The sequence below is a fragment of the Orbicella franksi genome, chromosome 10 (assembly GCF_964199315.1).
Source record: "Orbicella franksi chromosome 10, jaOrbFran1.1, whole genome shotgun sequence".
NCBI classification, from domain to species: Eukaryota; Metazoa; Cnidaria; class Anthozoa; order Scleractinia; family Merulinidae; genus Orbicella; species Orbicella franksi.
In genome coordinates, this window is record NC_138154.1 from 27769391 (window position 1) to 27781688 (window position 12298).

The 12298-nt window shown below is 40.6% G+C and overlaps 2 protein-coding genes across 3 annotated transcripts in view; one reads left to right on the forward strand and one right to left on the reverse strand.

Annotated features, from left to right (window-relative positions):
* LOC145500914 (farnesyl pyrophosphate synthase-like) overlaps positions 1-12298 on the forward strand; it is a 142902-nt gene that overhangs the window by 103473 nt on the left and 27131 nt on the right. The window lies entirely within an intron of this gene.
* On the reverse strand, positions 114-11508 carry LOC145500909 (organic cation transporter-like protein). Of its 2 annotated transcripts, none has more exons than XM_081480458.1 (10): positions 11056-11508; positions 9529-9815; positions 7416-7644; positions 6839-7037; positions 5966-6181; positions 4250-4384; positions 3549-3643; positions 2496-2607; positions 1805-1877; positions 114-1304 (listed from the first exon to the last, which is right to left on the reverse strand). In XM_081480458.1, the coding sequence occupies exons 2-10, from the start codon at positions 9811-9813 to the stop codon at positions 1131-1133; spliced, it is 1518 nt and encodes a 505-aa protein (XP_081336584.1). In that variant the 5' UTR covers positions 9814-9815; positions 11056-11508; the 3' UTR covers positions 114-1130. The 2 variants fall into 2 exon arrangements, with proteins under 2 accessions (XP_081336584.1, XP_081336583.1); XM_081480457.1 differs by having other exon boundaries at positions 10825-11508.

The following is a 12298-nucleotide window of genomic DNA, read 5'->3' on the forward strand; positions in this document are numbered from 1 at the left end:
TTTGGAAAGGCACCATGATGGAGAACCAAGTCAGTTTTCAAATTTTGTAATCTTAAGCTTACCGCTAGTGTTAATAAACCAGTTGTAATCACTCGTGAAAAATGTTCAACGTTATATTCTGCTATTTGTCATGTTTAATTGTCTAAATTAACCAGACATCTGTTTTACAGTTTGAAGCAGAGTTCCCTCTCATCATCAAGTGTTGTTTAGTAGTATTATTTTAAAAAATCACAGATTTTACCGGTGCCGTTTATATTTTTTATCTGCACAACTTTACTCAACATATTGGAAATCACACGGCAGAAAAAAATTGTGAATATACTTCATTCCAATCCTTCGCAAAAATTACGGCTTGTTGTTATTAAAAATTTCGAACCGGAAGTCATTCAGCCGTGACTCACAACCTTCTGGAATGATCTGTTTCTCAAGTAATATTCGAATTTAGAAACCTTGCTACAATGCTTTCTGGAAACTCCAGGTGTACTTGTATGAGAGCGTGAGTTAGTGCTGCGGTGTGCTGTAATCCGAAAAGTTAAATAAACCAGTTTGTTATTGTTACCGACAATCCTGAGTTCTGTATGGGAACAATCCTGCTCTGCATTGACACCCCTTGCATCCTCCTTCCCTTCGGCAGCATTTTGTACCATTTAATAGGTAAACTAGTATTGTAAATTGTAGTGTCAAGAACATTATTCTTCAACCTGTTTACTAACGTTTGGATATCAGTCGTTTAATGCTACTGTTATTGTATAATCAGCTAGCTGAAAAAGAATGGAATGGTAGTGTTGTTTCATCACAATAGAAGTGGTGAAGAAAGGCCAATTGAACTGATATTACACACTTTCATGAAAGCTTCGATGCTACCAGGCGAGCAAAGTCTCCTTCGTTCGAGGGAGATCGGAGGAGGGTTTAGTATGAATATGTGCACATAAACGACAGCACAGATTACGTTGTCGTTGCAATTAAAGTATTGATGACCTTAACATTTTCTGTATAGCTACAGCTTAGTGATACAGCATTGTTTACAGTGACAGCCAAACTACATTTCTTGAAAATCTATTCAACCCAAAAAAACTTTAAGATAGTAAAAATCCCTTCCGTCTGAAAACAGATTGATCTTTGAATCTATCTCATAGCACAGTAGCCTGTGCATCATCTCCTGCGCCTTGCTCTAATGTTCCTCTCTGAAACAAATTTTCCATTGTTGGTTGGTTGTGTGTCTCTGGTAAAGTTATACACACAACAGCAGCGGACAATGCTAGGCCACCCATGATCCCAAATGGAAGATAAGGATTGACGGAAAACTGTTACGAAAAAAAAAAGATGAGCATTAATGGATAAATAAAATATAACTGTTTAGCTTTAACACCTAACTGTGGCCACTCAATTCTTTTTTTAAAAAGAAAATGAATGAATGAATAGGTAAATGAATACGAGATATAAATTTGTATGCATATGTTAAAATTGTTCTAAGGTAAGACCGTAAAACGATGAACAGCAACTTCAAGTATTAATCTATTTGCAATCATGGTAAAGGTATTTGTGACTATACTATATAAATTCATCAATTAGTGCATATACCACAATGTGTGCACGTGCCCTCAATTAAAACAGTAAGGTTTCTTTGTCTAATATATATATTTTTAAACATCTTATTGAAATTCGATAAGATTTTTAGGCCCGTATCTCTGGTCAAAACGTAACCCATTAAGTAGTGGCGGAACTAGAGGAGAGGCTCCCAACCCCCCTCTCCCCCCCTCCCCCCCCCCCCCCCCAAATTAAAGGCGTGTAACAGACCACTCACCAAGAGAGGAGCATACGCAGAAGCAAAAGCACTTAAGCGGGCGGAGGCTGTGGCTGTACCCATGGCAACGTTCCTGAGTAATGTAAGGAAAATATAAAGCAAATAAAGATATCCCACAGTTAAAGACCATTCAATGCATGTAGCCTGCATGCGTGAGAAGACACCTCCGCTTTGTGGAGTGAGATTTCCAGGGCAGGCGTTGGCGAGTCAACAAGGACTGACGCCAACTGATGCTAATGCTGCCACCACGCCATCTGCAGGTACATGTTTACAGTTGGATTTCAGTATAATTTTCGACAGATGAAAGCTAGTTTTTCAGCTGTAGGCCGTTAATAGTTTGTGGTCAGCGATACGCTGCTATTCTGGTATTCCTGGTTTAAGTACAGGTTCATCAAACTTGATTTGGTCACAGTAGGAAGATTTTGCTTTCATTTCATTTTTGCAATTAGTAGCGTAGTTGATTACATCAATGCCAACCCTAGCGCGCACGTGGCGGGCATTCTTTCCTTGCGTAATGCGCAGAACGTGTGCGCACTAACAAAAGCAGGCGACGTCCTTGACAAGTCCTGGTTACAATTTTTTTCAAGGGTAACTTTTTCACGAATTGCACTTATTATTTTCAATTTGTTACGCCTTACGACAAAAGGTGAAACCTAATGAGGTTAAATGCGATCCCCTCACAGCTACTTACCTTATAGTCGTCGGGAACATCTCGGCAGTAAAAACGTACACCAAAGTAAATGCAACAACCGCAGAACTCTTTGCCAGGAACATGGACATGAAAATTTTCCCAGCAAAGTAACCTGTCGGCAGATGTAAGGAAACCATATCACATTTAATTTCCATTCTAACCTCTAAATTTCATACTAGTTTATTTATTTAATCAGATAAAACAGAAACTGCACAAATTCAGAAAAATACCCATGACCGCTGCTTGCGGTTGGTTTTCAAGTGAAAATAGGGACGTTAAGCAAACCACGACGACAACGACAACGAGAACGCCACCAAACAAAAGATTTAATGAGTAGAACAATGGCTGTGCACGTGCGTTATAAATCTTTGTACATTTCTATGCCGTCCTCTGCACAACAACAACGTGAAATGACCAAGTTCTGCGTATTTTGGAGAACGGGAACGACGGCGACTAATTTTTTGTATTTTTATCTGGAATTGAACGCTTGCATTACATATATTTTGCTTGAGCAAGTTTTGAGACCGATAGGGACAATGAACAGATCTAGACAATTGTGAAATTCGAATGTAAAACATCTATTTATTTTTTTTCGAGGCGTTGTCTTCGGGGTCGCCGCCGTCATTGCTTAAGGTCGCTAACGTTACTAACGAGGGTTAAAGTAGCACAATATTTAACGCTTAATGACTAGTCCCGAGGGGAACAGTGAATTTGCTTCCCGAGAATCTCAACGTTTCCCGAGTCGAGGGAAATATTGAGATTCGAGAGAAACAAAATTCACTGTTCCCCAAGGAACCAGACATTAAGTGATTTGTTATATAGGAAAACAAATAATCACTTAATTAACCAATGACGTGCAACAGCGGTCATCATTTCGCGGGTAACAGTAAGCTGTTTCCCGTTTGACGTCATAGTTTTCGCAATGTTGTCCACTCATGGCATTTGGCGGGAACCAGTTTCGTTGTTAGATGTCATGTGACCATGAAGTAGCCAATGAATGGGCGCGCTGTAGTGAGAAAAAAGCCAGCTATATAACAAAAAGGCATACTCAACCTTTGTCATCATCTTTAACTGATAATAGAAGTGCACCAATCGCTCCCACGGAGGATAGAATAAACGATACTACTAAGATTCTCTTTCGAGCAAACCTGGGATTAAAAAAACGAATTCAAATTTAGTCAATCTTTGATCGTGTAACCGGAAAGATCATCACATAAGGCATACTGATAAAGATCGCGGCATCCAGACATCATTGGACATACTACATGATATGTTTCCTCACATTTCCTCACCGTTTTCCTCGCGTCATTGACAAAAACTACGCTGTCGCATCCACGAAGCAACCTTTGTTAGATTTGTACCCATAACCGCGTCCAATCCCCCCTCCGTAATGTATTTCGATTTAATGAACGAGGCAATGTGGTCAATCGCTCAAACAACGTCAATCTTAAGCAATCATTAGAGACTTATGTGAAGGAATATCATTAAAAAGATATTAATATTATTTACATTTGGAAAGAATTCCTGCATTAGCCTTAGTTGCAAGCTAGACCCAGTCCAACACCGAGATGAATTCCCAATACGAAATTGTATTTTTTTCAACTGCAACATTCCTTGGACATGCCCCTTTATTCTGCAACCCCAAGGTACCAGTCACTAGCCCTTGAAAAATTCTGTAGTCCCCCCCCCCCCTACTGAATACAGCTAAAGCAGATCCCAAACGGATAAGTGGGCTCGCCGTTCTCATTTCTCACCTTGCTGTCAAAACAGCACTCGCAGGATATCCTGGCAAACCAGCTACGGCGGAAATCAATACATTGATGTAGATATTACCGCCAAGGAACGGTGCAGTGAAGGATATGCCCCAGTATATAAAAGAGACAGCAAACCTGTGAGACAAGTAACATTGAAATGATATTAACTGACAATGCTACACTATACAAAATATCTGGATTGGTTGGTGGAATATACATCACGATGCTTAGGTGTACCATAAATTGCAAAATGAAAGTACAGCTATTGCAGAATATACCAATGGGCACCAGATGTCTTTTAAAGAATATATAATGTTATCTAATAATAACTTTTCTTGTGATAACTCCATGACACCAAGGCTCACCGAAAGATTATAACTAAATATTCTATAGAAATCTATAACAGCCTGCCAAGGATGGCCGAAGTAACTTGGACAGTAACGATAGGGATGTTCTCGCATGGCTGGTATACGACACGTGTGAGATTCGTGATTGACAAATTTTCAAAGGAAATAAACTTGCTAGACCCTCGACATACCTGCCATGAAGGATGCCATTTCTCTCACAAGTTTAAAAGTCAACTGAAAGCCAATACTCGAACATACAAATTGCCTGCCTTAAATCTCGCCGCTCAAATCTCACGCAAGCGTGCTCGTGCCAACAATTTTTTCTTAAGCCTCGGCCAAACGATCGCAACATATCAACGTAACATATCACAACATTGTTGGTCCAGCATTTGCAAGCTCCGGCTAAACGATCGCAACATTTCAGCACAACATATCGCAGCATTGTTGGGCGCAACATGCTGCGCGCGTTTGGCCACCCTGTTGCGACATGTTGCGACATGTTGGGTGTTGTTGGCTCAAATTTGAAAACTGGTCAAATTTTCATGCAACATTTGTGGATGTTGCATGATGTTGTATTCGTTTGACCAGGTTCGTGCAAAAGTGTTGCGCCCGGACATGCGCATTAGTTCGACTTTCAATACCCAACATGTCGCAACTAGTTGCAACAGGGTGGCCAAACAAGCGCAACATGTTGTGCCCAACGATGTTGCGATATGCTGCGTTCAAATGTTGCGACGATCGTTTGGCCGGAGCTTGAAAACGCTGGGCCAACAATGTTGGGATATGAAAGTAAAGAATGATCATCGCAGTAAATTTTCCAGTTTAAGCAATTGGAAAAAAGAAGCCTGAAAAAAATCAGGGCTTCAACGGGATTCGAGCCCCGTGACCTACGCTATACCGGTGCGATGCTCTACCAACTGAGCTATAAAGCCACACTGATTTTTTTCAGGCTTCTTCTTTCCAATTGCTTAAATTGGAAAATTTACTGCGATGATCATTCTTCACTTTTATCTACAACCGCAGTTCAAATATGAATTATTTCATATATACTTCACACCAATGTTGGGATATGTTGTGTTGAAATGTTGCGATCGTTTGGTCCGGGATTCAAATTTGAGCCAACAACACCCAACATTTCGCAACAGGGTGGCTAAACGCGCGCAACATGTAGCGCCCAACAATGTTGCGATATGTTGCGATCGTTTGTCCGGGCCTTTAATTCTTTGTGGGTTGCGTCCGGGTTTACGTTTTAACTTGGGTGTGGTTCGAGAGTTAGGCCTTGTAGGGGACTTTTCTCATTTCGTCTTTCTACATGCCACTTGGCAAAACTGTAAATAAGGAAACGAATCGAACAAACAAACAAACCTACCACATTAACCAGGAAGCAAGCGTCTTGTGAGTCATTTTGGCCGAAATAAATAAGTCACGAAGATCACCAAGCCTTTCCACCTTCTCATCGTTGGGTAATAGCAGTGCTTCGTCCGGCATTTCTTTGCCATTCAGCCTGGCCACTTTTCTAAGAACGTCTCTTGCTTCAGACACTCGACCTTTCTTTAACAACCAGCGTACAGACTCTGGGGTAAGACTGGAAAAAAGAAAAAGCCTCCATGTAGGGCCAGCGTTTATCTCCGGTTTCCTTGGCTTGAAGTGACTAGAAGTGTTTCTAGTCGCCCCTAGATGAAATACTTGTCCATCGCACGGCTATACCCTCCAGCATTAAGTTCGCCGGTACTCATTTCTACAGCTGGGTGGGGAGAAGCACTGTGACAGTAAAGGGTCTTGCCCAAGAACACAACCCAAACCCAGGCCAAGGCTCGAACCCAGACCGCTCGATTTGGATTACAGCGCGTTAGCTAAAGCAAGACAGAGACGCAATAAATAAAACATGTTACTCTTTTATGTGACAATTTGTCCACTTGCTTGACACCAACATGGAAGAACATGTACAGGGTCTACCTCAATAGAGATTTTGTTCTTGTTGGTGATTAATTTTTTCAAAACATTGTTAACAAAGAAAGAAAACCATAAACTGAATGAGACCCATTATTGTACTTTTACCAGGTTAACTTTAATTTCTTCGCCGTCTGGGATACTCTTGTCGCTTCCCAAACAATTCATATCTGATTGTTTTTTTACCCCGGTTGCATCTGAAGCTTTGAAACCATTTTTTTTTTTTTTTTTTTTTTTTTTTTTTTTATCATGCAGGGTTAAGAAACAAAACCCCTTTTCTCTTTTAACTCACAAGTAGCCGGCTACAAGTAGAATCCCAGGAGCTCCAGTGACAATGGTGAGCAGTCTCCATTCTCTGATGGCATGTGCACACCCTGATAAAACTATGGTTGCCAAAGGAATCCCAAGCCAAACAAGAGCTCCCGCGATACCCCGATGGCGTATTCCAGAAAACTCTGTTGCCAACACGAACACTGCGATATGGTAACCTCCTACACGCATAGGTCAAATGAAATGGGAAGATGTCAGTATAAGAACAGTTATCATTTCAAGTAATTATTGTGGGAGCGACACTGTGATGGTTACGTATCTCGTACTGAAATGGCGCCAAATGAGTCAGGCTCTTCACTCCCCTTATTAGCTTTTATTCAAATCTCACCAAATCTGCTTTATTTATTTCAAAACAAACGAACTGTTTACTGATGAATTCATGCAGAGCATCCAGAAGATTTGTTTTACTTATCTTAAACAGGCAAAGCCCTAACAGTAAGCTTCTGGAGTTTGTTAGACAACCTGAGATGGTAATTAATTTTAGTATAAAAAGTTCAAGTTGAAACAGGATTCACGATCCAGATCCTAATGGTACTTACCAACCATAAAACCCACGATGGCGCGACAAAGAGCAAAAAACCAAAATGCTGGAGCGAAAGCGGAAACAAAACTAAATAACCAGCAGAAAAATCCACATATGAAGAGTGGGCGTTTCCTGCCAAACTTGTCAGAGAGCGGACTCACAACAATACTGCCAACAAAGAACCCCACGAAAAACACAGACGTTGAGACGAATCCCAGCGAACCTCGGTCACAGAAAAGGTCAAACTGTGGAAAGAGTTAGCAGACATCAATCATGAATAACGACAAATATACACGTTTATTAAATCCATTTTGAAATCACTAGCTATCCTTGCAATCTGATTGGCTCTCAATGGTGCGATTTATTCACGAATCGCACTATTTTTTGCTCTAAATCGCATCTTTTTCTCAGCCATTGAGAATGGGACAGTAAAACAAAACAACAAATCAGATTTCAATATTAGTTTAAAGTAAACAATAAAATTTCAGGAAAATTAAAGGCAAAAAGCCATTGTGTGGAGAATTTAGCAACTACAGTATTGCCAAAACTCTGTTGTTATTGTGTTTTTTTTTTCCCAAAAAACTTGACGAATGTAATTAATTACAGTTTCTAAATGACGATTATCAGCTCCTTCAGGCTGAACACCAACTTTAATGGAAGTTTCCAACTTTCAGTGTCCATTTTGACTAATATTTTGGCGATTTTTCTTCAACGTCTGCTCAAAATCCGTATGATACCGAGTCCAGTAAAACATAAACAAACGAAAACCACACAACAACAAATTCAGGGCCATCTCAAGAAGGTAGATGTTTCCAGGTTTCTGGTAGTTTCAAACGAAGCAACAAAAGAGCTCAACTCTGTCGCTGTGAATAAACATAGTCAAAATACGCCCCGCTCCACAAAACAGTGAATGAATGAACGTCTTACGAAGCTGGTGTTAGTCCCGCCATCTTGGAAATATCTTGAAACAAATGGCGCCGCAAGAACTTGACAAGGTCCTGAGTATTGAGTCCTTCGCCGAGGTCACAAAAAGAAACGGAGATGATAACGGGCTGGACTCCCTTAAAATCATGCCATTAAACGGTATGAAAGAAAAAAAACGTACCATCCACTGGGCATCGTGCACTCGAGGGAGTTTCACAACTCAAAAGAAATCCATCGCAGAATTACGCCGGATGCACCTTCAAATTCCTTCTCCAAAGACAATGAAAAGTCTCAGCCTCAACCACAGAAGAAAGAAAGACCTTCCATCATTGATTCAACCGACGAGAATTGAACTTTTATACCTGAAGCAGACTATTTTCGTTCTGACTTCAAAACCGCTTGTTTCTTTGTCATGCTCGGATGAGTTTTCGTCACATGACATCGTTTTGCATACTAAATGAGACGTAAAGGCGTTTCCGGTTCCGCTTTTTTTTTAACAAACCGGCTACTGGAACAATACACCAAAAGTCTAAAAATTAAGACGATAAAATCGTGCGATTTCAAAATGGATCTAATAAAGTGGCAATTGAACTTCATGTCGTGCAATTTTGATCTGAAATCATACTTGTGATTTCAAATCGAACTCGCGCTGCGCGCTCGTTCGATTTTGAAATCACGCGTATGATTTCAGACCAAATTGCACTCCACTCAGTTCAATTACCATTATAAATCACTCTAGGTTTTCTTACAGATCTTTGTGTTTTGCCTTGCGCGCGCTGTGGAGACCCTGACGCCCTCGACGACTTTTGAAGGCTTTTAACTTTAAGAGCATGAAAGCAATGAAATCCAAGGGTGCCAACTTGTACTGAAATAAATTTCTGCTCATGGATCTGGATGTTAATGTAGTAACCACATTATGACAGATATGTTTTTCACTTTGACTTCAATGTTTTCAATGAAAATAATTGTCACTTTCTGGCAATAACGTTTTTAGCTTTTTGTTTATTTTCAGCTTGTTTTTTAGCCTTACGTTACATCAGTGAAACCTAGGATGGCGAGGAACTCACCATACCCCCCCGCCCCCCCCCCCTCCTCCTCTCCCTGTCCATCCCCAGGTGCCAGTAGAACCAAAAAAGTGCAGTTTAAATATATTGCGTGCTATTTGCACTCAAATGTACTTTTCAGTTGATACCCTCTATACATACCTCAGTGACAACTGAAGTGAAGTCATCAACGTACTCCCAATCTTCCCTGGGAATTTTACATCTGAATTTGTAATCGTCGACGTCTCTGATGCTAATTCTTTTCGTGAAGGGGCAAGTGGAGTTATTTTTACACTTCCAGCTGGGCTCGGACGCAATAAAAACCATAACCATAATTGGAACGCCCCACCACAATCCGAAACACAAGTTAAAAAATATGTTGAGGACGATTTGGTAGCGTCCAAAGCTGCCAATCTTCTCGAAAACCTGGTCCGTGGTTAGTGCCATTGCTTCAAAGGAAAACGTAACTTCATAAGAGATGGCTATCGTTTCATTAATATACCTAAAAGGAACTAAAACACTATAGACCTCTTTTTATATATGCTCGGAGTGGGAAAAACAAGCGCTTATAGGCCAGTATTTAACCCATGATATTTTTGTTGATTGCTCCAGACGTAACAGCACTTGACCTACATTCCATTTATACGTGATAGATATGGAGAAGTCATATCAAGACTTTCAGGATATCAAGTAACGTGCGCAAAGAGTGTCTGCTTTATGACAGTCGACAGTCTCGAATCCCTTTCCTTGCAACTCGATTCTCTTTTCTAACGGATTCTTCTTGTATAGTCCACTACCCTGGGAAGTAATAAATTAACAAGGCAGGGCGTAAAACTTTTCTCTGAAGCGAAAACTGTTATGTCATAAAAGGTGATCAACTTTAAAGGGGTGGTAACCATACATATTCGAAAAGCCGGCTCTCGACATGTCAGGGCATAAGTTTTTCTTGCTCGAATTTTAAAAGTTCCATTTTGTACTTAAATAGCGGCATCCTTTCCGCCCAGGAAATAAACTTAGCCAAATACGTCAGTTAACACGACAATAAAGCTTTTCGGAAATATTCCACTTACGGTTAATTGCTGTTGAGAAGAAGTATGCGATACGCGAAGTTATGCGATATTTTGTTATGAAACTTGAGGTCACAATGAACAGCATTAAAATCAAATAACTTAAGGGGGCCTAGAGTTACTAGTAGTCGCCAAGCTTGACACTATTATCAACATATTTTTTACTTATGGAACTTTGTGAATTCACGGCGGCCATGCTGTATACGTGCAGGTGCTCTGCGATTAGCAAACAAACTTAAGATAATACGTGAAAGTTCATTACAATAACACTGCATAGACCCAGTTTTACGTGACAAAAAACAAAATAACCAACTCGCCACGTATTGCGAGACTAACGGTTTGGAGTCTTAGAAAAGTTCTTTATCATTCTATGTACAGAGAAAAAACTTACCGAAACAGGCGCGGATCTACAGGAGTTCGGCAAGAACGAGCGCCGAAGGCAAAAGCATTTAGTCCGGGGCCATGCTCTTTCAGGAAATGTTTTGGATTTTAACTCCCTTAAGTTCCCTTTCTTGGGTTTCTGAATCATTCTGAGAAATTTCACCGATTGGCGAAAACGATGGAAACCGGTATGGATCCGCACCTGCCAAAAGTAGAGGGATCCATTTGCTACGCTACTCACCAAAGTCGAGCGTCCACTGGATAGAAATGCACGCGATCTCGTAGGAATGATCTGCTTGTTGCCACTGGGAGCTATCACATTATACACGGGCTCGTAACGCAATCGTTTAGGTCAAAACTTAACGTTTTTTATCCCTAAAAGTGCGTTACCTTTTCTTCTCCACATAAACTAGACTGAATCAAACAAACTGTGGTTGAAAATTTGTACGAGCGCGCAACCATAACTGAAAATGATCGATTGAACAAAATGTGTATTCTGTGACTTTGTGTAAATCTATAAATGGAAGCTCTCGTGTAGTTGTTTCAACATTTTTGGCTACTTGCCCAGGCAACAAATCACGCGATTACCAGTCAAGTACCGATATATATATATATATATATATAATGAAATAAAATGAGTAAACGTATGCAAAATAAAATACGTAACAAAGCTTTCGATCATTGAGATCATCATTAGAGTGTCAGTTCTACAAATAGTGACTGTTCTTTGCATAGTACTTAATAACGCACGCTGGAAAAAAGACCACGTAAGGCCAATTCCCGTAGGGAACAATGGGTTGAAATGATTCACCTTGTTTGTTAAGTTCGGGATGGAAGCGTGCGACGTGAATTTCCTCTGTGATTCTTCGTTTCATCCAAGGGTGATGAACTCTGGCTAAAACGTACCATGAGAAAATGTGATTTCGATGTTCTTTGATGTGTCTGGCTTAGAGGGGTTGATTGCCTTTTCAAATGACGTGTGGGGGTTGGTCAACATGTTCATCCACCCGTAACACTTTTTACAAAAGCACATGAAATTGTGGACAAAGGCATATCAGCGAAACTACACGCAGCCTCAAGTCCGTGTTATGGATCAATCGGTACCAGCCAACACATCAAAGAATTCGTCCTTCTTTTGTACGCTTCTTGAGCAGCATTGCAGAATTAGGGCCATAGTGTAAACTACTGGCTGCATCTCTTACAGCGATTACCTTTCGTAAACAATTGCAGATTAGTACGTTCCGTTGTCACTAGGAACGTGTGATGGTAGAACTACTATTATGTTGCATTTATATTTGTCCACCAACTTACGTCATGTTCTTCCTTTCTGAGAAAATGCCGGATGCAAGATGACAGACGTCAATAGGATAAGCGAGTATTTCGCTTGGATGAACTCGCTCAAGGACAGGAGTCTGTGACCCCCCGCCACCCCCAACCCGGGGTATCATATGAAAAGGTCGGGGATGCTCATCGTCTCGTTTAGG